Here is a 25,778-nt window from a genome sequence, read left to right as displayed (position 1 = left end):
CCGTCAATTTGCCGTCAATCATGCCTGGAATGGGTTTCTTGCTTTTTTTAAAAAAAGTCTGATATACCCCTTGGCAGTTTCTTACATCTATTTAAATCGACAAAATTATATGAAAAACATTTTCTAGGCTATTAAGCAAATTATAGACTTGGAGTTTAGGATAACATTTGATATTTAAATTTTTAGAACTGGTGTTTGGTCAGTGAGCAACTCTATGTTGGCAATATTTAACACTTAGATAAAAGAGTGGAATTACATGAAATTAAAACACATTTGCTCCTTGGAAGAAAAGCTATGACAAACCTATACAGTGTATTAAAAAACAGAGACATCACCTTGCCAACAATGGTCCGTATAGTTAAAGCTATGGTTTTTCCAGTAGTCATGTACGGAGGTAAGAGCTGGACCGTAAAGAAGAATTGATGCTTTCGAACTGTGGTGCTAGAGAAGACTCTTCAGAGTCCCTTAGACAGCAAAGCGATCAAACCAGTCAATCCTGAAGGAAATCAACCCTGAATATTCACTGAAAGGACTGATGCTGAAGCTCTAACACTTCGGCCACCTTATGCAGAGAGTCGACTCGTTGGAAAAGACCGGTATACTGGGAAAGATTGAGGGCAAGCGGAGAAGGGGGTGACAGCGGATGAGATGGTTGGATGGCATCACTGACCTCAGTGGACATGAGTTTGAACCAACTCGAGGAGATAGTGAAGGACAAGGGAGCGTGGTGTGCTGCACATCATGGGGTTGCAGAGTCAGACACAGCTTAGTAACTGAACAAGAGCAGTGTGAGTCTTAGAGACCTTGTTTTCCCTTTTTGCCCTCATGTGTGATAGTACTTTATTATCTTTTACTAAATGATGTTATGAATAATGAATATCATTTAACTTTTATTCCTTCCTACGAATTTTCATGTCAGTTCACATTTAAAAATATCTATCAGACGATGTATATTCAATTTTGTGAATTAATTTAATGGGAGGCTAATTACTTTACAATACTGTGGAGGTTTTTGCCGTACACTGACATGAATCAGCCGCAGGTGTACATATGTCCCGCCGTCCCAAACCCCCCTCCCACCTCCCTGCCCATCCCTTCCCTCTGGGTCATCCCAGTGCACCGGCTTTGAGTGCCCTGTTTCATGCATCGAACCTGGACTGGCGATCTGTTTCACACATGGTAATATATATGTTTCAGTGCTATTCTCTCAGATCATCCCACCCTCGCCTTCTCCCTCAGAGTCCAAAAGTCTGTTCTTTGTATCGGTGTTTCTTTTGCTGTCTCTCATATAGGGTCGTTGTTACCATTTTTCTAAATTCCATATATGTACATTAATATACTGTATTGATGTCTTTATTTCTGACTTCACTCTGTATAATAGGCTCCAGTTTCATCCACCTCATTAGAACTGATTCGAATGCATTCTTTTTAATGGCTGAGTAACACTCCATTGTGTATATGTATCACAGCTTTCTTATCCATTCATCTGCTGATGGACATCTAGGTTGCATCCGTGTCCTGGCTATTATAAACAGTGCTGCGATGAACATTGGGGTACACGTGTCTCTTTCAATTCTGGTTTCCTCGGTGTGTGTGCCTAGCAGTGGGATTGCTGGGTCATAAGGCAGTTCCATTTGCAGTTTTTTAGGAATCTCCCTGTTCTCCATGTTGGCTGTACTAGTTTGCATTTCCGCGGACAGTATAAGAGGGTTCCCTTTTCTCTGCACCCTCTCTAGCGTTTGTTGTTTGTAGACTGTTTGATAGCAGCCATTCTGACTGGTGTGAGATGGTACCTCACTGTGGTTTTGATTTGCATTTCTGTGATAATGAATGATGTTGAGCATCTTTTCATGTGTTTGTTAGCCATCTGTATATCTTCTTTGGAGAAATGTCTGTTTAGTTCTTTCGCCCATTTTTTGATTGGGTTGTTTATTTTTCTGGTGTTCAGCTGCATGAACTGCTTATATATTTTTGAGATAGATTGTGTTTTAGTTAAGGAAATATTATCATCATATAATCAGATCCCTTGGTTTCTCATAAACAAAAAAAGATGCAGAACATTTTTAAACTTTATTTTGCTTATTTTCCATGAATTCTTATACTTAAAAATAAAGCGTATAAATAAATAAAACCAAGATGACTGTTGATTAGTTTGAGTTCTGAGAGGTGTAGGTGACTTGATTTTCTTCTGAAATTAGGCAATAAGAGTAATTAGGAATAAAGGCTATTCTGATTTTCATAAATTATGATTTAACTACATAATGATGTGACATTTTTATATACTTAAGTGAAACATTTTCTATATTGACAAAATAAAAATGCTTATAACTTTTGAAACTTTTGAAATGCAGCTCACCGTTAATGAAGCAGCTGCTCAGCTCTGTGTAAAGGATAATGCCCTGCTGACAAGAAGAGATGAACTTTTTGCCCTGGCCAGGCAGATTTCTCGAGAAGTCACCTATAAATATACTTACAGAACCACCAAGTAAGTGTTTAACTGACAGTATTTTTGCAGTTTGATAAAGTAGAGCTTGAAACACAATCCATTGATAGAGTATATTTAAGAAAAGTAGAAGTGTAATTAAATAATTCTATCAACAGTGAAGTGAATTTTCAAAACATTGTTGCTGAAGTGGTTTTTGTTAATTTGTATAATCCTCTTTTATTGTCTTTTGAAAGATAGTTCCCTAGCACTGTAGCCTTGGTCTGGTACTGGTTCTCAACATTCTTCTCTCACATAGATCCTTTGGTTTTGAGTGTGATGAAAGGATTTAGTTAAGCAGCGTTTATAGACTTATTTGTATACTCTACAAACTACATGAACTTTTTGAACTCTTTTTGAAAGGAATGTGTTTTCTTTCGCAAAGTGTTTGCCAGTCTGAGGGGCTTCCCTTGTGGCTCAGACGGTAAAGAGTCTGCCTGCAATGTGGGGAACCTGGGTTGGATCGCTGAGTTGGGAAGATCCCTTGGAGAAGGAAGTGGCCAACCCACTCCAGTATTCTTGCCTGGAAAATCCCATGGACAGAGGAGCCTGGCAGGCTACAGTTCCATGTGGTCACAAAGAGTTGGACACAACTGAGCAACTTCACTTTGCCATCTGATGAGATTAGCTAAAGAGAGAAAGACTTCATTACCCAGTATGCAAAGGAAAATTGGAAAATACTAGGTTACTAGTAAGTGAAGTATGGAATATGTGTTTAAAATAAAAAACCTCATGTTGAAAAGCAGTGGTGATTTTAAAATCTAACGTAAACATACACATAATATATTCTTCATCTTATTCTCACTTAAAAGCTAAGCATTGTCTGCAGATAGAGGAACAGTTTGATTTTGTTCACGTGGCTTCATATGGACCCTGATTTCCAGTACACTCCCAGCTGTGCTTGCCGCTGCCTCTGTGAGGAGATGGATTGGCGTGACTGAGTGTATGTTGAAAAGACCATATCTTGAGCGCCCTTCCCAGCTCTAATAAATCACATCCTCTGGGGATGGAACCTTAGAGTCCAAACTTTCACAAGTAGCTGCTATGATTCTTGTGCGTGTTCAAACTTGAAAGCCACCCAGACAGGCACTTGCTTTCATCACCATTATTTTCCCTAACTCATAGTGGCTTTGTCGTCTGTTCTGCCAAGAGCCCACATACTTAGAAATCAGCAACAAGTAAAATTATGCAGAATAAACGATCAGGGTAAGAATATACAGCAATACTGGAGAATTATTTACAAGATTTTTTTCTTTTTGAGTTGAATGTTCAAGAGCTGATTTTTGTGACGTTTTCTTCACTGTATTATACAAAAAATTTTTTCTGACATTTACATAAATAATTTTCTTTAATCAAAGTAGTACATGTACGTGATATATGAAGTCTTATAGTACACAAGGCTTATTACCAAGCAGTTACCCTGCTCCCCCTTCCTTCTGAATACTAAGACCCAGAAGCCACTGGTTTCAACAATTTTTATTTTTTAGAGTATTTATTTACTTTTGTGTATTTTAAGTTAAATCATTTTAAAATATATAAGACTTTGACATTGTAAGTTGAAACTAAGTAAGCAGCTAATGCCAAAAGTTGCGCTCTCATTTCTGTCTTGTTACTCTGTTCCTCTTCTCACTGTTAGTAGTTTTTATTAGTCTTTTTCATCCGTCCAGTGTTTGTCTGCGTGCATGTATTTCTCACTTACCCCTTTTCTTTTCTCTTTATTTTGGAAAAAACAAGAAGTAGCACGTGTCTACATTATGTTGTATTTCATTCTCAGTTTACCATGTGTTAGAGGCCTTGCTGTATTAGTACAGATACATCTTTGTCACTGTTTTTGTTTGTTTTTTAACAGCTGCAGGAAACTGCAGTATGTGGCTCTACCGTGATTCATTAAACTGGTCTCTTGATGGACACATGAGTTGTCTAGTCCTTTGTCATTATAAGTAATACCACAGTAACCTCATACATATTTTGTTGCTGCTGAGATGTGTTTTCCACATTTTACCATCTTTTGTGTTGAGGTATAACTTAGAAACGTGTGACTTGCCGTAGTTGAATTGGCAGCTCTATCTGATGTCTGTGTGTGTGCTTCTGTGGGATGGCTTCCCAGCAGAGGGACGCCTGAAGATCGGCGGAAGATGCAGGTATAGTTTTGATAGGTAGACAGAATGCGCTTCACTCTCACGTGGCCTTAAGCATTCATCTTAAGTGGTCATCGCTGTCATTTTATTCTAAGTTGTACTGGTCCATGAAGGATCGCATAGAGCACGGCCCTCGGTTTTTTCCCTCTTTCATTTTGTGTCCTCATTAATACTGGGTGCTTTCTGTGTCAGGCATTCTTAGGTAGTGGCCTTTTAAAGTGTATCATGTACTTGTGTTTGTCTGTTTCCCCATTGTTAACTTAGAAATGATGAAAAGTCCCTTTTTCATTACTTAATGTTCATTATGAATGTCTTATTTCTGGTGGCAGGGTTCCAGAGTTATTTGTTTTGGTGGAAGTTTATAGATTTAGATGCCTTTAGAAAAAATGTATCACCTTCTCAAATTTTTCTGTCTCCCTCATTCCCCTCAGGTCAAAATGTGGAGAGAGAGATGAATTATCCCCGAAGAGAATTAAAGTAGAGGTATGATTATGTGTTATCTTTTCTTATGCTAATAGTGTTTGCTTACTAGGTCAACTGAAAAAGAAAGAATGGTCCCTCCAGCTAGGGAGAAAATGTGAATTGTGTAATCTGAAAAATGATACAGAATTTGGTCACTTTGAAATATCCTTAGTAATTTGAACTAGGATACTCAGAAAATTCCTAGAAGGCAACAACAGTGATGAGCTTGGTGCCCAGTCAGTTTATCAAAGGTTGATTTGTAAATAGGTGTTTCTTACACATTTAAAAATCTTTACTGGTGAAACAGTTCCTTTTATAATTTTATTTACATCATTAGTCATCTTATCAAGTAGACTCAAAGAAGCTAAAGTTTAATTTCTTTATATTAAGTATCTGACAGAAGTGATATTTTAGTAGCTATAAATGATGAAAACTTCACTGTAATTAAAAGCCTCTTTTAGGGTATCACTGCTGAGGCTGTCTTTCTGATTTTAGACCTGTGAATAGTAAGGTGAGTTGAGTAAGAAAAATATGTTTTTCTTAGAGCTCTCAGAACTAGTTTCAGAATGACTACTCTGTAATTTGGATTGATATTCTTCTAAAGGCCCGTCTGAAGCAGAGCAGGCAGCTCCTTTTTCTCTTGGACAAGGGAGAGGGGTCATTACTCTTGGTCATTCATTATTTAATTTCTCGTTAAGGAAAACAAGCTGTGTTTACCCTATATTTCCATAATCAGATTGTTCTTGCTGACCATCTGATTGCCTGCAATAATCTTTCATTTATACCAAAGCCAGAGTTAATCTTTTAAAAACATGCATCCCTTTTCTTGCTTAAGTCTTTCTAGTGGCTGTCTGCTGTGCCTAGAATAAAATCTACACTTTTTCCTGAGGCACCGAAGACCCTGCACGAGCTGACTCTGACCCGGCTCTCTAACCTCATCTGCTCCCACACTTCCCCATCCTTACTGTGCCCCAGCCCCACTGACCCACCTCCTGTTCCTGGAACACGCCAGACTCATTCATGCCTCAGCGCTGGCTGGCTGTCGCCTCTCCCTGGGTCTCTCAAAATGTGGCTTCAGCTTGTAGCTGAGAGTTTCCTCGGAGTTCCCTGCTTCCCTCTCTAAAGAGGCACTGTTGCCCCATCTAGGCTCTTTGTCCTGGCGTGGCTTGTTTTCATAGCACTTACCCATTTCTGAAACTGTTACGTATGTGTTTCTAATTTGTTACTGGTCTGCCCCATTAGGTGCAAATAGAGCTCTTAATCTGCCTGTCCACTGCTTCTGCTTAGTTTAGAATGGTGCCTTGTACTTAGTAGGACTTAAAATCTATTCGATGAAATCATGAATGGCCATGAGTAAATATCTTTACGTTCTAAAAGCTTTAGCCATACACAGTGGTTCTCACAGAAGAAAAATGTTGTCCAAAATGAGCACCTTTTAAAAAATTTTGCTTATGTTTGTAATCTACTTCAGTGTTAACTCTGAAGTAACGTTTAAGATGGGTTAAACCTCACGTATAGTACTCAAAAAACTCACTGAAATGACCCTAAGGCCATTGAAAGAGCTAACTGGTGAAATATTTTCTCCTGTGGCATCTCAAAATAATGAATAAGAGAGGATCCCTGTGGATTTATCTCTTAGCGACTCTGCCTCTAGAAGGGAGACTGGATAAACAAAGAAACTACTAAAGGTCACGTGCCATTGGAGGATTTAGAGGCAGGAAGGTACAGAACCCGCTCTGTGGCCGGGAAAGGTAATCAGTCAGCTGCGGGGTTATTAGAGAATATGTCTGCCTCTCTTTCTCACCATTGACCCTCCACGCCATTGTGACTCAGGCTGTTCTCGCATTTTCAAGCCACGGTTTCCTTTTGTCTGGCTTCAGAGGTCACTGGTGAACACTGAAGTCTGAGATCATGAATGTCATGGACTGTTGGAGCTATAGTGTTTTCTTGTTAGGCTGTACTGATAAGTCTTTCTGACCCTCTCGATAGCCCTGATCTGAAATGTAAGCTCATTATTTCTATATCCAGTTACAGGGTTTTGGATTTCTTTTTAGGAGTTCACGGTGTTAGGTTGAAGTTAGATGCAACCCTTCCAGTCCTTTATATTCACTAGAGATATTTGAGTTATGCGTGCGTTTTAAGTCTCTTCAGTTGTGTCTGACTCTTTGCAGCCCTGTGGACTGTAGCCCACCAGGCTCCTCTGTCTATGGAATCTCCAGGCAGAAATACTGGAATGGGTTGCCGTGCCCTTCTCTAGGGGATCTCCCGACCCAGGGATTGAACACGCACTGTCAGGCAGGTTCTTTACCACTAGCGCCATCTGGGAAGCCCCGATTGAATTACAGTTCTATATGATTAGTTAATTACTTTACTAGACTTCCCAAAGCCATTTGCACAGTCGTAGATTTAGAATTAAGATATAATCATTGTTTCCTTTTTCTGTGAATAACTGTTCTAACCCTTCCTAAACAGGCAAGTGACTAATAAACCCCAAGTGTTCTTATAGACAATAAACTCTTGACTTTAGAAATGAATAGGGACTTTGGCTTTTAATTTAGGACAGCTGTTTACTTTTGTTGGTTTATTTTTTTGTCTTGTTTCTGCTTAGTTTTTTTAGCTTGTGTATTGCAGAGCATTGATTTATGCAAAATGTGTGTTATGCCTGTGTATACCTACACGTGTATATAGTGTGATGTGTGATGCTTTGTAAAATATACAGTACTGACATAAATGGCGTTATATTCCTGTCCCAGCCAGGCATTTGAAATTCTCTTGTGTACTCTAAGTCAGATTTGAGGTCCTGGAGCTGTCCATTTGGTTTCGGAAGCTGATACTGAGGTAGTTAGTATTGGCAGTATAGGGTCACTACTCCCCTAAGAAGGCTTCACCAAGCGTTAGTGTTTTCTTTATGCCTACCTTCTCTGTGGCTGCTTGGGGCGGAGGGGGGCGGCTAGAATTTCTGGCATGAGAAGAGATGAGGGGAGGCTTAATGAGGAGATACCGTCTGAGCTGGATTTTAAAAGAAGGGTAGGATTTCAGAAGATAGGGATGTGGGGTGGAAGGTAGAGGGGCATTGCAAAGAAAGACTAGCGTGGGCAAAGACACAGAGGTAAGAAAATACTGTGTGTTTAGAGAACAGTCAGACCAGCTTTTCCAGAATATGTGGCTGACACAAAGGACATCATAAGTAAATGAGAAAGATTTTAGAATTCTTTGAGTATACTGTTTGTCTTATTTTGAGTATTGTTTTGTGATTCTTAGCTCATTAATTCTCCATTAAGAAAAAGTTCTATAAAAATAAGCTTTCCTTATTGTAGTGTAAGATTCCTAATTACTAGGCTCAAGTTAATGATTCTCTTCATCTTTATTTTTCTAAAATTTTTGTCAGCAACCAATGAGCATATATGCCAAGTTGCTAAGTTTTTTCAGTCTTAAAAGGTCATTTTTAAGATCTGTAACATCGGAGAACAAAAAGAAATGTAATATCTGATAGATGAAATAGAAGTAACTCAAAATAGACATGTGAAGGAAAGAGAAACATTTTCTTTTGCGCCATTTTCAATGCACGAGAATACGCTAAGAAAACTCGTGCTTTATTCAGGCTCAGTAGTTGCTGGCATATCTTCCTGATCTGTTGGTGAAGGGTTGAATGGAACAAAATGTTGAAATCCTTGTCTGATTTTTCTCTTATTCTATAGAGTATATTTTATATATATATTATGTTTTATATAAAAATATATATTCATATACATCTATATGGTTGTTCCCCCTAACAGTTAACTATTTATTGATTGTCAGTGTTGAGTGCCAGTATACATGTTGTGAAGTACTCAGGATAATCTCTTATTCTTGAATAGTGTTCCTTCCTATAGGGATGTAAGACATTGAAAAACGTGGACGTTTGGAACTTTATAAGTCCTATGAGAATATATGAGATAGTCACGGAGAAAAAAGCCTGCTGACTTCCGGAGGCCTTGTTAGGGTAGCCTGTCACTTCTTATACAGCCTCTGGGGAAAACCTCTTTGGTCCTATATGTTAGTGAGGTTTGGGAACATTTCTCTTGTTGAGGCTAGATCACCGTCCTCTGTGAATCCACTTTCAGCTAAAATGCTAATGGATTATTACATTTATTCTTTTTCATCAGAGACCTCAAAGCTAGCTCTGGGTCATTTGTGGAAATAACAGATTTTGTTGAATCTGTTACATGCCTGTCCCTGCTAGGCATTTGAAATTGATTATCACAAACCTTGTCTACTCTGTAAGAAGGCTTTATGAGTTCCACTTACCGCTGAGGAGAAACCCAGAAAGGCTCAGAAACTTACCTGCCTTTTCACATTGCTGTCTAGTAGCCAGAGCCTGGCCTTCGCATCTGGGTCTGACTTGTAAACTTCAAAGCAGCGCCACTCTCCTAGGTGCTCATGATCATTCACAAAGCACCCAAGGTGTGAGAAATGCTTTCCTCCTGCTAGCACGGTAAGAATGGCAGAACGTGCACACGACCGGCAGTCTCAGCAGAGGAGGGAAGAATGACAGTTATTAGCTAATTCAAGGAAGGCATGCATTTTGAGTAGAAAATTTAACAATGTAAGTTACAAAGTGTTTTTAAGATAGCACCATTTGACATACTCGTGTTTTAGAATGAAGAAAAAACAGTGCATTGGGAAGATTAGCAGAATAAATCAAGAAAAATTAGTTTGAGTTTTTTATACTTTGTGACAGAACGTATTTAAGAAGGCTTGATTGCAAGTTAAAGGAGATGAAAAATCAAGAGCCACAGTCCCTGTCTTGCCTTCCTCTCAGTTACAACATCAGTTATGAGTGGATTCAGTCAATATCTTTTTTTTAAAATCAGGAGCATATCCTATGAGCAAACCCTGTCATTTCCTCCCGTGTAATAAGTACTGTCGTAGAAGAGAGAGAGGATGCGTGAAAGCGCCAGTCTCAGCCCGGTGATGGCAGCTGACTGGATGGACTGCTGCTGTCCAGTCTCGCCTGCCAGCTTTCTTCGCGCCCTGAAATTGCTGGAGACTAGGCAAAGAGACGAGAGGTGACAGGCTTCTCGATCCTCTGTGGGCTGGAAGTGCAAAGCAATCAGAGATAACTGGATGAAAGAAATGAACTGTGTTAATAGAGACCAGAAAGTCAGAGAATTGGGGCTTGAAAAAGAAGCACTTAGAGGAAACATCTGCTTGCAGTCCCAGTGGGGTGGGGGTGGGAGAGTGAGGAAGGAGGGGGGGAGGAGGGTCAGAGTATCCACCTCCGCTGTTACTAAGCTTGTTGAAAGGAAAGCTGATCTAATTTGGTGTAGACTCTTCCCCTCTGGATCAGAAAAACAGAAGCATTACAATGTGCTATTCATACAGAAAGTGTGAGTAGAAAAAGGGAAAATGCACGTGTGAGACCAAGAACATCTGTTGGAGCAAGGCTTTTTTAAAGATAGCTAAGCAGTGGTTTTAAAGCGAGTTGCTAGTATCTGGTGGGAAAGGATGAGGAGGAATGGGGGTGGAGAGCAATGAGATGAGAGTAGTTAGGTCAGGAGCAGCACCCCACCCTGTATCTTTTAATTTCTCAGTGCTCAGGCTCGGAGTCTCTCCAGTAAGGGAACACGGTGATTAATGACGGCAGCCAAAAATGGCAGGAAGACAAATTGCTCATAGCATGGCACAGCTGGTTCCTGGGGAAGAGCTTCAGAACACACTAAGAACAGCCCTGTACCAAACACGATTGGAAGAGGCCGTTTCCTTGGGCACGTTCTCACTCTTATTTCTCAGTTGTACGTTTTGGGGCACCTTGAACTTACTTTAGATGTCATGAAGGGAAAGGCACTCAGCCCAGTGGTTTTCGCATCCATGATGAACTGTCAAAAGACTGGGACAAAATTGGAATGAGTAAGGAACCCAGCTGAGAGAGACCACTGACCTGTGTTATTTACTGCTTAGCGCGTGCTTTTCTTTCAGCTGAGAGAGACCACTGACCTGTGTTATCTACTGCTTAGTGCTTGCTTTTCTTTCAGCTGAGAGAGACCACTGACCTGTGTTATCTACTGCTTAGCGCATGCTTTTCTTTCTCTTTATTAATGATGGAGCAGTGTCCATTTTGTAAAAACTTTTCCCATGTCGAGTTTGAGGTTCTCCCAGCTTTTCAGAATCCTCAGGGTTAATAATCCGGACAGTGGTGCAGCCATATGTTTCTATCAGTTCAGTTCAGTCGCTCAGTCGTGTCCGACTCTTTGCGACCCCATGAATCGCAGCACGCCAGGCCTCCCTGTCCATCACCAACTCCTGGAGTTCACTCAGACTCACGTCCATCGAGTCAGTGATGCCATCCAGCCATCTCATCCTCGGTCATCCCCTTCTCCTCCTGCCCCCATCCCTCCCAGCATCAGGGTCTTTTCCAATGAGTCAGCTCTTCGCATGAGGTGGCCAAAGTACTGGCTTTGTCTTCATCCCTTCATTCTTTCTGGAGTTATTTCTCCACTGATCTCCACTAGCAAATTGGGCACCTAATGACCTGGGGAGTTCCTCTTTCAGTATCCTATCATTTTGCCTTTTCATATTGTTCATGGGGTTCTCAAGACAAGAATGCTGAAGTGGTTTGCCATTCCCTTCTCCAATGGACCACATTCTGTCAGACCTCTCCACCATGACCCGCCCGCCCTGGGTTGCCCTGCGGGCATGGCTTAGTTTCATTGAGTTAGACAAGGCGGTGGTCCTAGTGTGATTGGATTGACTAGTTTTCTGTGAATATGGTTTCATTGTGTCTGCCCTCTGATGCCCTCTTGCAACACCTACCATCTTAATTGGGTTTTCTCATACCCTGGGTGTGGGGTATCTCTTCACGGCTGCTCCAGCAAAGCGCAGCCGCTGCTCCTTACCTTGGACGAGGGGTGTCTCCTCACTGCCGCCAGTGTGCATTTTCCAGACCTTTACCATTTGCATTATTTTACTTAATCCCCACAAATTTCCGTTGAGCAGTTAAGCTATTTTTTAATCTTCTTTTAAAAACTGGGAAAACTGGAAGCAATGAGGTGAACTTTGCATTCGTCTGCTGATGGACATTTAGGTCGCTTCTTGTGTCTTGCCCGTTGTAAATAATGTTGCTGTGAACATTGGGATGCATGTATCTTTTCAAATGAGTGTTGTTTCTTTGGGATATATACACAGGGGTGGAATTGCTGGGTCATGTGGTAGTTCTATACTACAAAGCTACAGTAATCAAAACAGTATGGTATTAGCACACAAAAATAGACAAATAGATTAATGGAATAGGATAGGGAGCCCAGAAATAAACCCACACGCCTATGGCCAATTCTGCAGGAAGGAGGCAAGACTATAAGGTGGAGAAAAGACAGTCTTTTTAATAAGTCATGCTGGGAAAACTGGATACCTACATGTAGAAGAATGAAATTAGAATATTCTCTAACATTATATACAACAGTAAGCTCAAAATGGATTAAAGACCTCAATGTAAGACCAGCTGCTATAAAACTCCAAGAGGAAAACATAGGCAGGACATTCTTTGACATAAATCATAGTAATATATTATTTTTTTGTATCTGTCTTCTAAAATAAAGGAAATAAATGCCTCTGGTAACTGTTGTTAGTTTCACAAAGGTGGCAACTCCACGGATTTTATGGTTCTGACATAGGCTTTGAAGCCAGTGTCTGTAGCTATAAAATGAGGGAACTCTAGGGTTGTTTGTGGGATAAAATGAGACAATACAAGTAAAACACAGAACATAGTTAGGAAACTGGTTGATTGTAGGCACCTGAAAAATGATAGCTGCTCTTACGGATGTTATTTTCTGCTGGCTTACCTCATTGAACTTGCGAATTTAAAGGAGGATTTGTCAAGGATAAAGCTGGGTTTTAGGTCTAAATAAATTCTCAGGTGAAAAGTGGAATGACTAAGAAAAGTGTACTTTTCATTTAAATTGTATACACTTGTATAAAATTCATTCTAGTTCAGTTAGTGATTGTATTCTATGCATTCCTTTAAGCCCAGGGTCCTTGGTCTTGTACAGGCCTAGAAAGGTGGCTATTCTTAATTTAAAAAGACTGATTGTATATCAACCCACCATGGAGCTACATAAGCCTATTTCAAGATGTTAAATTTATTTTCTTTTGACTCTAAATTACTTTATTTCATGTCTCTGAATTTTTTTTAATGAGCAATTATTAATAATTATTAGGAAATGAATTTTAGTAGATGTAATATTTGAAAACATGAGGTTTACAGTAGAGAAATAGTTTTTTGAAATGACTCTGATGGGGAAAGTATGAATCAGTATTTCATACTTAAAATAGTATAAATAATCTGTTATTATTACATCTTTTTCTGCTCTGTTATTATGTAACAATTTTAGTTTTTCATTATTCACCCTTTGCTACAAACATAAAGCTTTATCAAACAAGGAGAAAAATGTTTTGGATGTTAATGACAATATCTTTGAGGATCTCTTGAGTAATTTTTAGTAGAGTTAGTAAAACCATGTTATCATGATGTTTGTAGTTATAAATTTTACATGGAGCACTAAACAGGCAAAGAAATTTGATAAAATTAGTAAATGGATTTGCATATATATAGTATATATATATATATATGTATGGTATAAAATGGAAATAAGTTGAAGTGTTATCCAAGAGTAGAGTGGCCCAAGCACACTCTACTTAATGTAAGAATAGATATAAATAAGTGTATATAAGAATACCGACTGATATATTTATTCAGTAGTTATTGTATGCTAAGGCAGTATCTCGTTTGCTTTCTCTCACAACAGCCCTGGTAGATAGGTTCTCTTACCCTGATTCTCCATATGAAGACACTGAAGTTCAGAAGGGCTAAGTTACTCATCCAGTGGCGTATAGCTAGTAAGTGGTGGTGGAGGCAGAACACAGGTAGAGGTCTTTCTGGTTCCTCCCCTCATTGTGCATCATGTGAAATGGTAAAAGAAACGTTAAGTCAGCTTGGAAGAATTCCGCAGAAATCTGGGTTGGAAGTTTACTTTGGATCTTTACCACATTACGTAAAACAAAATAAATTCCAGATAGGTTAGAGAGTTAACATTTTAAAAACGAAAGAAACAATAGAATAAAGCTTTAGAAAACTAGAGGGTAGAGTTGAATACCTCTCACATCTCCGAAAGAGAATGTCTTTTGAATTGTATAGTAATAGAAGAAATCACAAAGTAGAATCTAAGTGTATATTCAGTATAGCTACCATATGTAAAGTTAAATTTTTTTGACTTATCAAAACAAAAATATAAATTGGCAAAAATTAAGAAAACAACACCCAGTATTGGTGAGGAAAGCTGTCATACTTTGCTTACGGTACAGTGAAGGCCCTTGAGGAACATCTGTGATGGACATAAAAGTGTTCATCCTCTTGTACCAATTCTCCTTCTGGTGATCTGTCGTATTAGATAATCTGAACTATAGAAAATGTTATTTCCGTGAAAGTATTTTTGCAGTATTTTTCATAAAACCAAAAATAAGGCAGGTAATCTAAATGTCCAATATGAAGATGATGAATAAACAGTCAAACCACCAGATGAAATGTTATATAATTATTATTAGCAGTGATCATAAAATCTGTGTTTCAGTGTAAACCACTGTGAATGTATAAACCTTTTTATCTTTTAACATCTATGTTTTATTGAGGTTGCAGCTGTGGCAATAGGTAATTAATTGCACCATGAAAGACTGAAATGAAGTATTGTATGTTAAAATCTTAATCTTGATTATTCAGGTATCAGGATTTAAAAGATGGATTTCTTTGCTTCATCTTCTGAGTTTTTGATAATATGGTTATTTCGAAGTAAAAAGTACATGTTCTTTGACTCACAGGATGGGTTTCCAGATTTCCAGGACTCTGTGCAGACACTCTTCCAGCAGGCTAAAGCTAAGAGTGAGGAGCTCACTGCTCTTAGCTCACAGGTAACGACAGCCATTGAGTTAACACTTCATAACAGCTTCGGTGGGTGAAAAACTCAATGGCCCCTTCAGCTAGCTTCAGTTTTAAATTCAGTTTCATCCAAAGACTAAATTTATTCTGGTTGTTTTTACAATGTCATCTGATCCACAGTTGTGTCAGCAAGATAGCAGTATCAGCTAGGTTTGGTCTGCTTTGTGAGCAGAACCCAGTATCTGATACTTGTGTATTCTTTTTAGTTTTGTAGGAAGTAAGACAGATTCTCTACTTAAGAAAACTCAGAAGAAGCAGCAACTTGATACCAGGAAAACAGCCATGTTGGCTCTGTGTGTATTTCAGCTATGAAATAAAACAATTCTAGTTCTCAGTAAAATAGCAATAGTAAATTGTTGCTACTGTTGAATCATTTCAATTCATGTATCATGAAAAACTAATAGGTACTTTCAGGTGCTTTTGCTACTAAGTAATTTTATTGTGTACACAGAAATTAACATTTTTAAAAGTCATTTCTGCCTTTTAGTAGGTGCTGTAAGTTTTATTCTTATTGATCTCACTTCTAATGACGAATCTGCTTGTGATCAGATTTAGTGGTGCCAAGTTTTGTGTTTTCATGTGAAGAGCATGAAAAATAAATTTTCCTCCTCCAGAAATCTTATTGAAATTTTATTAATTAGTAATAAATGAATTAGAAGTTATGATTCCTTTTAATCTGGTTTATTTGATTCAGAAAAATAGTCTAAGCTTTTATTCTATTTTATGAGTAATTTTATGTGTTAGCATATTTCACCTATTGATTTTTGCTATTGTGAATCAGGATTATTGTAACTAATTTTATATAGCATATTCCTTGTATGAGCCTCCTATGTATGAATCTCCTGTGTAGCATGGCAGTGATTCATATCTGTGCCTTTGGACTATTACCTCCTTGGCAAAATATCACAAATACGGTGCTCTGAATATCTCACACAGGTAATTTAGAACAGTGCATGGAGAAGGGACTTAGAAAACACATGCAGAGATAAATTTATATGTCAGCCAACTAATTGTGTATTTTAAAACATGTCATTTGATGAGTGGTTGGAAAATACTGCAGTTTTATTCCATGATGAAGGTGAAGATCCTCCTTGGCACTGAGGTTTTTCTGCATAATTTGCATTGTTTAATTTTAGTGGGAGGTGTGTTTGTCTTGTTCTTCTAGACAGCCGTTTTACACCTTTTCTCCCCCAAACATACTGTCATCATTTTGGAGTTTGTGTAGTGCCAAATCCTAAAATTAAAATGCCAAGATTTCACCCTGTGTTAGAAGCAGTTTATAGCAGATGGTGCTATTGCTCTGAGGTTCTTTTTAAAAGAAAAATCTTTAAAAGGACTTGGTACCTTGGAAAACAAAGCTAAGGTTATTCTGCTTTTGAGCTAGAATGGAATTCTCTTTGTAGGATTGAGCAGAAAGCTTTTTTTCTTTTTGTACAAAATACAACATTCTGTGTCTTAACATGATGCTATAGACATCAGTGCATATTTATGGAACGTGTATACCACATGAAGTGTGAACTAATTTTAATGAATACTAAATATATTTGCTGGAGTCTGAAATTGGCATCTTTAAACCATTAAAAAATCTAGGATGTTTTAGTTATTTTATTTTCGCTTTACTTACAAGCAGCCTGAAAAGGTGATGGCAAAGCAGATGGAGTTCCTCTGCACCCAAGCTGGCTATGACAGACTGCAGCATGCTGAAAGAAGACTCTCTGCAGGACTGTACAGGCAGAGCTCAGACGAGCACAGCCCCAACGGCTTGGCGCCAGACAGTGCTGAGGGACAAGGTACACCCTGAGAGGGGCCCACACCTCTAGTGCCAGCTGCTCGGCGCACTTCCCAAAATGCTATTATAGCTCTCTATCAAAATTTTTAAACTGTCCCCTTTTCTAAAGAGGAAAGAATTCTGCCTGCAAATTTGATTTGTAGTTTTTTTTAACCTTGTTGTTGCTAAGTTGTGTCTGACTCTTTAAGACCCACATGGACTTACAGCGCGCCAGGCTTCCCTGTCCTTCACTATCTCCCGGAGCTTGCCCAAACTCATGTCCATCGAGTCTGTGATGCCATCCAACCATCTCATCCTCTGTCGTCCCCTTCTCCCCCTGCCCTCAGTCTTTCCCAACATCAGGGTCTTCTCCAGTGAGTCGGCTCTTTGCATCAGGTGGTCAAAGTGTTGGGGCATCAGCTTCAGCATTTGTCCTTCCAGTGAATATTGAGGGTTGATTTCCTTTAGGGTGGCCTGTTGTGATCTGCTTGCAGTCCAAGGGACTCTCAGTAGGCTTCCCTAGCACCACAGCCCTAAACAAGAGCTGCCCCATGTAACCGACATGTATTTCGTAGAGGGTGGATGGGAATGGGAGATGTGAATAGCATAGATCATTTTTCCTCAAGAAGTGAATTCCATGGGAGATGTTGATCGTTTTTTAAAAGACTAGAACTGTATTTTTTTTAAGACTGCATAAGCAGATTTGTCTGAAATTTATAACATTTGGTTCCTCAGAGAAGGTGGTAACTGTGTCTAAAATACTATGAGAAATAGAGATTTGGAGAGAGTATAAGAAGGGAGAGACTTGCAGAAATGTTATCTTCCCTCAGGCTCCACGTTGGTCGATAGACTCGGGAGATATTTTGTGCGGCATATGCTTTGAAATTGTTCTCTTAAACTCTTCAGATGTAAAAGGCTTTGCTTCTTGAGTATTTTTACCATTTTTAAAATTACTTCATTTGTATCCACACATGAAGAAAATTCCAAGTGACTGTCATGCACTCATTCAGCAAATATTTGTTTACATCTCCTGTGTGCCACACGTCTAGATACTGAAAATGTAGCGGTAAGTCAGGTAGAGCCTGCTTCCTTGCGGCTTATGCTTGAGTGGAGAAAGATGGATAGCATCGAAGTATCAGAGTAGATCCTCTCGTTTCAAATAGTGATAGTGTTGAAAGAAAAGCAACTTCGTAGGACCCTTTTTATGTATTACTGTTACACTTTTTAGAGAGTGGTTACTATAGTCAAAAAAACAAAATTTCTAAATAGCAATACCATCCTAACCAGCCTTCTTCAACTATAGAGTAAAACATTACATGTTAGCAGATCAGAGTAGTGGTGAAGGACATTCTTCCTTTAAAATATTACAGAAACTTTAGTGGAGGTCTTTTTTAACTTCTCCAGTCATCCTTGACAGTTAAGATGAGAGTTAAGAAATGTTAGTCACTCAGTTGTGTCCAACTCTTCTCAACTCCCTGGACTGTACTCCACCTGGCTCCTCTGTCTATAGAATTCTCCAGGCAGGAATACTGGAGTGGGTAGCCATTCCCTTGAGGGATCTTCCTGACGAGCCCAGGTCTTCTGCCCTGCAGGCTAATTCTATTCCACCTGGCTTCTCTGTCCATAGAATTCTCCAAGCAGGAATACTGAAGTGGGTAGCCATTCCCTTGAGGGATCTTCCTGACGCAAGGATCGAGCCCAGGTCTTCTGCCCTGCAGGCTGATTCCTTACCATCTGAGCCACCAGGGAATCCTGAGAGTTAAGAATCAAAGACATTAATGAAAGCTTTGTTACTCTCATTTGTGACACCAGAATATTCCAGTGCAGGGCAGCAGTTTGCTAAGTGTGATGGATTTAGGTTTATGATAGGGAATATGATTTGGTGTATGAGACATTTTTTTACCATATCTGCTAATTACATCTTTTCCTGGCTTTGCCATAGGTTTTGCTGTTGTTCTAGTAATTGGCAACTGACTTGAAGCCATCTCTGTGTCTGTGTGGGAAAGTGTTAGTTGCAAAGAGTGTCCAACTCTTTGTAATCCCATGGACTGTGGCCCACCAGGCTCCTCTGTCCATGGGCTTCTCCAGGCAGGAATACTGGAGTGGGTTGCCATTCCCTTCTCCAGGGGATCTTCCCGACCCAGAGACTGAACCCAGGTCTCCTGCATTGAAGGCAGATTCTTCACCATCTGAGCCACAGAAGAGATTTCTGTGTCTGTAGCATTTGTTATTATGTGGTTAATGACCTACCTTGGTAAAATGGTTGCACTAATAAGAAAGTGCCTGGAAATCTCAATCTTTTGTTTCGTTTGTGATTAGCTTGTCGAAATGTCCTGACAGAACAGTAAATTGTGAGACTAGCGTGAATTGCTGTTTTCTTCCTAAATCACTATCCTGACTGTTTCTCCAGCTAGCATTACCTTCTTCAGTGCCTGTTGACTTTCCGTACTGATTTCTTAAGGAGTGTTCAGGCGATTCATGGAGACTTATTTTTAAGAAAGCCATAACGCCTTTTTAATTATTCATATTGCTTTTTTTCTTTTCATTAGGAGAAAGACCTTTGAATCTCCGAATGCCTACTTTACAGAACAGACAACCCCATCATTTTGTGGTGGATGGGGAGCTGAGTAGACATTACTCCAGTGAGGCAAAGTCCCACTCATCAGGTGAAAATGCGTCTCACTCCTCAGGATGTGATTAGAGGGAGTAATACTTAAATAAAACGTATTTTGATTTTAATCTCCTAACTTCTGTTTATCCCTCCTTAAAAAGGGGTCATTGCTAACACTGTTACTAGTCAGTTTTCTCGCCTTGGAAATAACAGATTGCCGTATTAATAGCCAGTTTTGTATTGTTTTTTGAAAACATGATATTCCCAAAAATAGAGAAGGAAAAGCACTTGAAGGTTGAGATTATTTTGATTACCTATGACATGAATGGTGGCTTTATGCAGGGTTGTAAACCAGGTAATAAATGACTGGCTTTAGATACTATATTCCCTGTTCCAGCCTTTCATAATATGAAATTGATTGATTATATGTTTGCTATCATGTTAAGAAAACCACTTGTGTTTTTCTAAAATCTAAACTTTTCATGCAGCTGCATTTGGGGGTGATACTTGTATTTCAGAAGTAAACTGAACTCCATAAAAGGGCAAGCTATCCCTCATATAGCCTGGTGTTTTCATGTTTTTATCCAAGCAAAGTGAGTGAGAGTTAAGGCATTAGAGACCAGTACCATTTGAAAGAATCCAGTATTGTTCAGGCTTTGAGTTAAAGTAACTTTAGGAGCCACTTGAAGTCAGTTGTCTCGTCTGTAAAACATAATTTCTGCCTCATTGAGTAGTTAGGAGGATTAAACAGGATAACCTATATGAATTGCCTGGCTGATAAGAATTCAGTAAATGGTAGCTACTGTTACTGTTTGTATGCTAAATTTCTGTACAGAGAGGGAAATTCATAGAGTCAACTTCCTAATCTCAGATAAGCTATTAATGTTGTTGCTTTTCTAGAATCCTTTTTAAAGTGTATATGTGTATGTGTGTATCCCCCAGTATTAATACCTCACATAAATAAATACTACATTTTATTGTCATTCTGTAGTATGTATTTGAGGTTCAAATAATTATTCATGTAACTCTTAAGGAATGAGTCCTTATGAAAAATAGAATCTTCATTCTTTTATCCCTGTTTCTCCCACATTAAGGTTTCGTGGCTAGAGAAACTTAAAAGTAGCCCCATGTTTAAACATGAAAAATGACTTTCTGCCTCTGTCTTCATTGGTAGTAAATATTTTGGCCAGTAACTCTGTTGTCTGTGAGCAACCAGTTTTATTTTAGAAATTTTATTTATCACTTTGGACCAAGCATGGAATAAAAATCAGTAGGTCCTATATGCTGTGTGCTTTACATGCGTTTTCTAATTTAGGTCTCATACTACCGTGTATAGAGCCAATCCACATTTTATAGATGAAGCCACTAAGGCTTAGAGAGATGTGTAACTTGCCTAGAGATGTATACAGCTAGTAATTGGTAAAAATGGAGTATAAATCCAGAATCCAAAATCTTAGCCACAATATTATAAGCATAAAAATTTTGTACGGAATTGCAGTTACAAATAGTTGATACTGCTTGCTTTGGGGTTTGATTTTGGGGTTTCCTTTTTGTTTTTTGGTGACCTTTGATTTAAAGTATTAATATATTTTGTTTCCATTTTTAAACAGAGAGCCTTGGGATTTTAAAAGACTATCCTCACTCAGCTTTTACTTTGGAAAAGAAGGTCATCAAAACAGAGCCTGAAGATTCAAGATAGCCATGGTTCTTCCACTGTTCTCTGGAAATGGCATCAGAGTTAAGGATAATGCTCCATCATAGAAATAAGCCTTAATAACCAATGTTGCCTCATTCAGCACAAACAGATTTCATAGCCAAAGCATAAGGACTGATACAGTAGTCTGTGGAAACCAGGAAGACAAAACTGCAGCCACAAAGGAGTAAACTGAGAGAATGTTGCAAGCTGTAACAGAAATACTGATCCACATTCCTGTGGAAGTCATTTTATGTGGAAAGGCTTACAAATTAATACTGTAAGCATTCATTATTTAAGAATGTACAATGTATTTGTGTAATTTATAGAAGTAAAATGTAGATGTTGAGACCTGTTTGGACCAATAGGTGTGGATAAAGTTTATTTTACTTGAAATTTCTTTGTCTGCTTTAAGTGTTTTACGTAAATATTATTGTACGTCAGAGTTTAGAACCTTTGCAGTCATAAAAAAGAAAGTTTAAGTGATGTAGTTGTTGGCAAGGTTGTAATGACTTTGGAAAAATGGAAAGCAGATACTCAGTTTAAGCCAAGGAAAATGTTGTAGTTTTAATATCTGATAAAACTGATTTTGTTTAAATAGGAAATGTCTCATTTCTTAGCAGTCAGATGTCATTTTTACTGGCTTAATTAGGCAATAGTTAATAAATACTGGAGTAGAGTTAAAAAGATGAGCAATAGAGTAGAAAAATCTCTCCTACCTGGTTGATCCAGGTTGCATACTATGATAGCTACTTAAAATATAACAAAAATAGGAAGCTGCTCCTTGGACAGAGAACCTGAAACAGATGGGACTGATGCATAAAAGCCGTGACTTAAACATTGTTATTTCAGAATGTGTTATATAGATTAAGACTTAGTAAGTTAACCCTAAATGTGATAAGAATGATGACTGTTAACAAAGGCTATATACATAGTAGAGTAAGCACTGTTTTATATCCAGAAATTCCTGTTCGCAGAAAATCCTTTTCTACGTACCAGAGTCAGAGAAGCTAGATGGTTCTCCCTGGGGACATATTCCCATCCAAACTGTTCACAGTTGTGGACGACCGGTGCATCCACACTTTCAGGCATATTTCTGTGGAGGTTTAGTTGACACCTATATTCATTATTTATTTTACAGTTTCATTTTTGTATACTTTTCGGATTTATGAATGCAGTTTTTTCTTAAAACTCATTTTAACTTGAAAATCTGTTTTGATTCTTCCTAGTTAGTTAGTGGGGTATATACATATATATGAGAGTGTGCTTAAATGTTAATAACGTACTTGCATACTTATCAAAATTTCCCATTGGAATCCATAGTGGAAAACAAATACTATTTCTACCAAGGTATATTTTTCTGTTGGTTTAAGAGGAGAAGATGTTTGACAGCTTTACCTCCTTCCTCCAGATTTAAACCCAGAGATTGCCCAGGAGAGTGTATTGACTTGGAGTATGTATTTTTGTTTTCAGTTCTGCTCTGAGTCATAACTGAATAAAAATATTAAGTTACAGTCTGTTATGTTAAAATTCGTCAGCCAGATGTTAGATGAAATATCTGCACTGTGGCCTCTGATCACTGTCACATACATAATTCCTTTTCCGTGTTGATTTGTAGAATAGCTTTACAGTAGAAACACCAGTAAACAACTTTTATACGATTAAAAGGCTTTTTTCCCTTCTTCAATGTTTTAATTGTACCATAGTGTTTTGCCCACTGAAGAAGCTTTTTATGGACCTTGCAACTTTGTTGCTAGCTTGAGGTTGATAATTGTGGTTGTATTGTTCCCTGTCTGTAGAAATAGTATGAATATGATTTACATAGATTGTTCAGTTTTTAATATTAGCCATAGAACTGGTTAGTATCTCAGTAGTTTCATGAAACGTTTCCTGTATTCTAATCTATTTTGAGAAATTTTGTGGGTTTTTTTTTTAATTGTGTCTTATAGTTCAGGTTTGTAGATTTTAATAAGCAACAATTTTTAAAGATGTGGTGATCGTCCAACTAATATTTGTCTGTCTTTCACGACCACACAAACTGCATCTTTAAATCCATGAATAAGTTTCCTTAAGTATCATACTTTTCTGGTTTTGTTCGTGCTTAGTGATAAGGGGGAAGCACAAGAAAAATTTCAGTAGAATACAGTTTTTATTTTGTAAACACTAATGTATTAAACTTGCTATACATTGAAGCAAATAATATATATTTTTATTTGAATTGTATATATGAATTGGGTGTTATAACTAGTCGATTTTTTCATTGTGTTAGAGGTATTTTCACTGAACAAGGTCAATTGGTTACCTCAGTATTACAGCCAATATAGTCCAAGGGACCATTTCTCTCCAAGTCTTGTGTTGTATTTTACTACGTGAAGTCCTCGTTTCCGTGACTCTAAAAGCTGTTGGTGAGGTGGGATGAGTGCACTTGCTTCCTGTGGCAATAAAGACTTTCTGTGCCTCACACATCTATGTTTGTAGTTTTCTGCATAGCATTCCTCACAGCAGTACGAGCCTGCCTGTCTCCCCGCTCATCTGGTCTGGGCTTGCAAAGAGTCGGACACGACTGAGCGACTGAACTGAACTGAGTGCCAGGGCCAGGGGCTTCTGCCTTAAGCCTGTTACTGTCGGCCGCCTTCCTCTCTGTAAGGTTATCGGCAGGCAGCCACTCGGTTTACACCAGCTGTCAGAGACTTTGGTTTATATTGTTCTCACAAGAAAGTTACAAAGACATTTTGAGAACTACCCACCGTGTCTAACCAACTGAATCATTAGGACGTAAGACTTTGCAAACATACTAATATTTGCAAAGTGTTAATGTGACTTGGCCTCAGTATTAAGGGCTGTATATGAAATTGAACTAACCTGTGGTAGAGAATTAGCAAAAGCCTTGCTGTGAAATTGTAATGGGTGACTTTGGTAGATTAATAGCTTCAACGCAGAGCCAGTGGCTTGGGTGAGAGTGGAGGCCACAGAAAAAAAAAAATATAAGATGTGAACTTTGCCCTTTGGGAACCCAATACCTAGTTGAATGGGAATTATTTGTCACTCAGATAAAATCTAGATTCCACTGTGTTACAGAGGGATAAATAAGGAACTGACATTTAAGTGAATTCTGTGTTCAGTAGGCGTTATGGGAGTACATGCTTTACAGGTGAAAGAAAGCGCATTGAGTGAGTGAGTCTGGCGATGAGCCAGGACTGGAAAGATGTGGGGCGTGCCTATAAAGCTGTAGTGGGCGTGCATTTCACTTGGAGGTCACTTTTTTAAAAGCTTCAAAATAATGCTTGCCATGGATAATCATTCTTTTGACAGTCCCACTGAACTTGTGAAAAGGCAGGGGCTTAATGTGTTAGGACTAAATATTACTGTCAGCTGCCTGCATTTCTATGAAGTTTTTGGCAGACACGTACTCAGTTGACTCTTCTGTCAGAAAGAGACTTTGGTTTATATTGTTCTCACTTAATGAGGTTACAAAGACATTTTGAAAACTACCCACCGTATCTAACCAACTAAATCAATAAAAGGGGGGAACATCAGGATCTAAGACTTTGCAAACTTATTAATATTTGCAAAGTGTTAATGTAACTAGGCCTCAGTATTAAGGCTTATGCTTTTTCCTGTCCTTAATTAGTAAAACCACCTGGGGAAAAGCTCTAGGATTTGGTGATTATCAGCACCTAGTGAACCTTTACAGTTTAAGAGCTGAAGCCTAAATAAGCATGTAAAGAATTTCCTAACATGGTCTGCTCACTTGGCTTCTCAGATGTTTAAGTATTACTGACACAATACCCATTGTGCTTGTGACTTCACCTAATACTGCACTTCAAAAGAAAATCAACTGAGGTAGTAACCTAGTGAAACTCTCAGGAGGTCTATCTCTTATAGGAAGTGAATTCATCAGTAAATAGCTGAAGTTAGAGTTGAGCAAACATTTTTGTGTTTGTAACAGCTTGAAGCATAAGACCAAATATGGTAGCTGCTGTTTAACTAAAAACCACCTTATGGTCCAGCTGTGTGCATGGGTGGTGTTTCAGGGAATCAGACTTATTTATTTGTTACTATCTGTGGGTGTTCTCATAAATGAGATAATCTTAAGTGGGCCTCCAGACTTAATAAAAGAATGATCCAGTGTCAAGAAATTTGTTTTTTATTGTAAATATGTTTAATTTCAGAAAACCTTACTGTTGATTATTTTCTTAGTGGCTCTACAAGATGATTCTTATTTTACATTGACACAATCAAAAGCTAAATTTTGAGCTAAATTATTTGAGTATGCACCAGTTACAGCTTTAAAGTCTCTTCTTTGGCCTCTGTTTCTACTGACCTATGAAAAAAATTTTAAGAAGAAAAAACCACCTCTATGGTGTTTCAGATTTTTTGTGCAGAAAAAGCTAATCAAATTTATTTTGTAAATTCATTATCAACTTATTAAAGTTAGAATCTGAAAACTTACTGTGTTTTAAGTTTTTAAGTTTATCATAAATTTTTCTGTCTGTAAGTTTAACAATTTTTAGGGAATTATGAATAATCCGTTGGTTCCGTTTACAAAATTGGTTTAAAAATCCCTTACATTTTTATTCTTTCATACTCCTCCTGTCTTCTGAGGGCCACAATTTTGAATCATTAAAACAATACCCTGTTGAATTCTAGGTCTCCTGGT

General features: G+C 38.3%; 1 protein-coding gene across 2 annotated transcripts in view; it reads left to right on the top strand.

Annotated features, from left to right (window-relative positions):
* Positions 1 to 23,581, top strand: part of NAB1 (NGFI-A binding protein 1) — a 50,482-nt gene extending 26,901 nt beyond the window's left edge. The window contains exons 3-8 of one of the 2 annotated variants that reach the window (XM_069576972.1): positions 2,352 to 2,485; positions 5,052 to 5,103; positions 14,929 to 15,018; positions 16,677 to 16,836; positions 19,364 to 19,480; positions 21,036 to 23,581. In XM_069576972.1, coding sequence (XP_069433073.1) covers positions 2,352 to 2,485; positions 5,052 to 5,103; positions 14,929 to 15,018; positions 16,677 to 16,836; positions 19,364 to 19,480; positions 21,036 to 21,124 — 642 coding nt within the window. In that variant the 3' untranslated portion in view covers positions 21,125 to 23,581. Of the gene's footprint in view, positions 1 to 2,351; positions 2,486 to 5,051; positions 5,104 to 14,928; positions 15,019 to 16,673; positions 16,837 to 19,363; positions 19,481 to 21,035 lie in introns of both variants that reach the window. The other variant, XM_069576974.1, reaches the window with a different exon arrangement.
* Positions 23,582 to 25,778: the final 2,197 nt, after the last annotated feature.

This window comes from Ovis canadensis, chromosome 2 (genome assembly GCF_042477335.2).
Source record: "Ovis canadensis isolate MfBH-ARS-UI-01 breed Bighorn chromosome 2, ARS-UI_OviCan_v2, whole genome shotgun sequence".
Classification (NCBI taxonomy): domain Eukaryota; kingdom Metazoa; phylum Chordata; class Mammalia; order Artiodactyla; family Bovidae; genus Ovis; species Ovis canadensis.
Note: the sequence above shows the minus strand (reverse complement) of the source record. Positions and strands in the feature narration are given on the sequence as shown.